The sequence below is a fragment of the Ceratina calcarata genome, unplaced genomic scaffold (assembly GCF_001652005.2).
Source record: "Ceratina calcarata isolate Rehan_Ccalc_2016 unplaced genomic scaffold, ASM165200v1 scaffold593.2, whole genome shotgun sequence".
Taxonomy (NCBI): Eukaryota; Metazoa; Arthropoda; class Insecta; order Hymenoptera; family Apidae; genus Ceratina; species Ceratina calcarata.
Window position 1 is genome coordinate 1 of NW_017177164.1, and position 3,989 is coordinate 3,989.

The 3,989-nt window shown below is 37.8% G+C and overlaps 1 protein-coding gene and 1 long non-coding RNA gene across 2 annotated transcripts; one reads left to right on the plus strand and one right to left on the minus strand.

The window, feature by feature from the left end:
- The first annotated feature begins 6 nt into the window (after positions 1-6).
- Positions 7-1,803, plus strand: LOC113464919 (uncharacterized). The gene is made up of 2 exons (XR_003389787.1): positions 7-148; positions 1,663-1,803. It is a non-coding gene; the product is annotated as an uncharacterized LOC113464919 (long non-coding RNA).
- LOC108629919 (uncharacterized) lies at positions 542-3,983 on the minus strand. Its single transcript, XM_018032881.2, has 3 exons — positions 1,675-3,983; positions 1,409-1,610; positions 542-1,326 (listed from the first exon to the last, which is right to left on the minus strand). The coding sequence occupies exons 1-3, from the start codon at positions 3,721-3,723 to the stop codon at positions 1,016-1,018; spliced, it is 2,562 nt and encodes an 853-aa protein (XP_017888370.1). The 5' UTR covers positions 3,724-3,983; the 3' UTR covers positions 542-1,015.
- Between the last annotated feature and the right edge of the window lie 6 nt (positions 3,984-3,989).

Genomic DNA, 3,989 nt, shown 5'->3' on the forward strand with positions numbered 1-3,989 from the left:
CTCTATGCCATGTTTCCAGTCTCTGTCTTGTACAGGAACATACAGGAAACAGGGACTTGAGCAAATGCTTAAGGCGATCTTAAATATAAGTAACGACTCTGAATCTGAACTCCGGCCATAGTGACCTTCCAGGGTCATTATAATTACAGTGAGTATCTTAAAATATCTTTTTTCCTTCAGTTCGAAATTCTTTACTTTAATTATTATAGGAATTGGGAAGCCTAGGTTTATAGGAATTTTTAGGTTTTTTTATACGTGAAGGACTAGTTCCAGCATTCCTTCGCTTCGAAGTTAGTAGTCCTTGAACAATTTTTTGCACGGGTCAATAACAAATAATTTTGTTATCAGAAAGAACAGTTTATTAAAGGATTAAAATCTTTTTATTTGTTCTAATATATAACAAACATTGTTTTTCTTTTAATATTGAAAATACGTTTATTTCAAGTACTACTTAAAACCATGATCTCGTGATTAGCTTACAATTTATTTGTCAAACAATAAGTCTAACTACTTCAATGCCTGGTATATCAATTCTACATAGTTCGTTGTCTAATTTATTTAATTTAACACTTTAACAAGTATGTACAAGTATGCTCAGTATTAAAATTACAATTTAAATTATACACGTGGTAAGGCGTTTACACGATCTAAAGCTAAGTTCAATGGCAGTGATTACAGCGTTCCTTCTTTCTTCATTCCAAATAATTTCCATAACGATTACACTAACAGAAAATTTTCAGAATTATGCTTAATAAATTATAAAAACAAATAACAAATAATAACAATTTAACGATACTACAATCTCTTCGGACTGGGATTAGAAAAAATTTATCTGTTCAACAAGATGAACGTTATTTTATAATTCACATAATAATAACAAATCTCATGATTGTGTACAATTGAGTAACAATTATCATGAGCCTTCGATTTACGAATACGGATAAATTATGCTTGGAAAATATCAATATTGTACGGCGAACTTGCGTAAAAATTTCCTATTACATTTCGAGGTCACCTAAAAGTTCGAGCGATTTTTGCTGGCAGGGAGTTGAAATATCATGTCTCTCAGTACTGGCATCAGTAGAAAACGCTTAGCTTCGCAGACCAAAGACATCACGGACTGTCCTGAGAAATTCGGTATGTCCGCGATGCCGCCGCTCTGTATTAATTTCTGAGCGATCTTCATGTGATTATTTTCCACCGCGTGGAAGAACGGCGTTCGACCCGAACGATGATCCCTCACGTTCACGTCCACGCCCTTTGATATCAGACTGGTCAATCCGTTCATGTTGCCGTGCATCGCGCAATAATGCAATGGGGCGAAACCTTTGATAAACGCATAACGAAAGATGAGAAAACTGAACAGTTCTGTTGAAATCGATTTGTGAATTCCTTATCTGACGTTTACCTGTCGAATCCATCTGATTGAGTAGTTCGCTCTCCGTCACGTAATCTAAGAGCAATGGTAGCAACGGGGACGACGATTTGCTAGCTAGAATTACTGCCGATTCGTGAAGTAGTTCTGAGGTGATCGGCTTAGCTCCGGCGTCCAGTAGGAGCTTCACTATGCTCTCAGAACTGCAATATTTGACCGCTAGCTCGAGAGAAGTCTGAAATAATATCAGAATGATTTTTATTAACTTACACTGTGTTTAATTCCAGGCAACTACTTACCAACCCGTCCTCGGTGCGTATGTCGATGTTCGTCTTTGAAGCGTTCAGGACCACCATCAGCCTCTTCACTCGCCTAAAATCGTCGTTCATGACTGCTCTGTGAATATTAAAAAATCCGTCATCGTCCCACGATTGCATTTCTTCATAATCCTTCTCAAGCTGCGTAGCGACTCTCTTGCAGAAGGTTTGCGGTATCGACAGAACCTTTTTCACCTTGTCTACTTCCTCGTTACTATTAAAGGTAGTCTTGAAATAACTATGAATGTCTTCTATTTCCGGTGTGGGAGACGAGTTCCATGCGAATATCATATCCATGTTGTCAAAGTTACAGTTCATGCTGGACCTCAACTGTTGCTGAAGATTCGCTTGTTCCAAATCGGTTTGCACCTGCACTTCATGGGCAATCGAACTATTTTCCGTTTGCTGTAATGTTTTTTGTTTCATTCGTTCCAAACCGTCCATCGCTTCGTTTATGGATACGAAATATCCTTCATCGAGAAGTCCAAAGACGTCGGTCTGCGTCTGTATTTCCTTGTACTGCGGTACCTCCAGACAGTTTTTTGTGATCTGTTGCATCTTTTTTGTACCGCACTCCGCCAGAGCTAACAAAGCTATTTCCCTAATATTCTCGTCATATTTCAGTGGTATTGTCGTATGAGTGGTTTGTTTCTCATTGTTCTGAGGCACAGATTGCGCTACCGTTGTAATAAGTTCACTACTATTTACATGTTGCGTATGATTTTGAGTAGATTCATTAATTATGTTAGTACCACTATCTATATTTTTCACGTCAGGCACTAACTGAGGTTCCTCTGTCCTCTTTTCGTATAGGATTACAACGTCGTCTTCATTTTCATCACTAATTATCTTGTCTTCAACGTTTTTTTCGGGAATGCCCTTCATTTCTGAGACAGTAGATACTAAATCCTTTACACTATTAATATTTAATTTCTCTGTAGTATTACTACTCCGTACATCTTGATCAGGTTCAATTGTCTTATTACTTATATGGGGTTTGTTGATAATTTTTAATAATTCACGGATATCATTTTTAGTATCTTGGAGCACTTTTACAGTTGGTAACTTAATACATGATTTTTCAGCAGCTGGCGATGTAGAATTTGTCGGAGTGATTATATCAAGTGGCAATTTCTTATGTTTAACGATACGAATCGTCTTTGACGCTGTGGTCGACTTTCCTGGACTTATCGCTTTCATAAATACCGTCTTCGCACTCATATTTTCTTTGATTAATTTCTTCTCTTCGCCAGTAGATTCTTTTTCCTTCTTATTAGTGATTCTTGAAGTACCGATTTCTGAAACATCTGAATAATTATGTGGTACAGTATACCCTCTATTAGTTGCAGTCAATTTCTTTCTTTCTGTCCCTTTTTGTACATTTTTTGTATTCATATCGAAATATTGAATCTTCTGCTTAAGAACTCCTAGTGATTTACAAATACAGGTTGGCGCTTGCTTATTGCTTTTATTTATTTTCAACGATTTACTTCTGACTGAATCCTTTTTCGGATCTTTCAACAGTTTATTAGCAGCTGTGATTCTGTCATGTTCATTTGTTCCTTTCGGTTCCTCATTAGATTTTGATAAAACAGGTTTTATGCAGTTTAGAATTACAGAATTCTTTGCCAGCTGCTGCGTACTTTGTTTCTCTATTGGAATCAGCATCCCATAAACACCATCCGGTGTGCTTAATGTCAGCGTGTTAGCTTTCTTGTTCACCGCGAACTGCTTATTAATTAAATGATTTCCATTTAATTTATTGGGGTTGAGAAATGTCGCTTTAACTTCCCCGAGGTCTGTACCATCTTTGCCCCTTATACGCAATTTGCTGGTACCCTGCGCGGTGACATTTATTTTGCTACCACTCGGGTTCATGATCGTGATCTTTTTCAAACTCTGCCCGACAGGATTGATTCTCGCGCCACCGATCACGCTCGGGTACTTATGGGGCAAATTGAACTTTTTGTATTCTATCGACGATTGACAATCTCCGTTGACTATACAGATTTTTTTCTCTGGCGATTCCATTTGTCAGAATTCTTTCGAGTTAATCGCTTCCAAATAAACAGTCACAGGAAGCATACTGTACAGAATTCGAGTGATTTTTGCGTTTGTTACTTATCAGAGTCAGCATGAAGGAGAGGCTTCACAGTTCACCAGTTCCATTTGTGTACACATTTCTGTTGGCATATAACTTCGCAATCTGGAACTGGTCTAAAACTGTCCCCTGCAGACAAATGGGGACATCCCTATGTTCCAATCGATCACTGCTGCCTACTTTGTTTGTACACTAG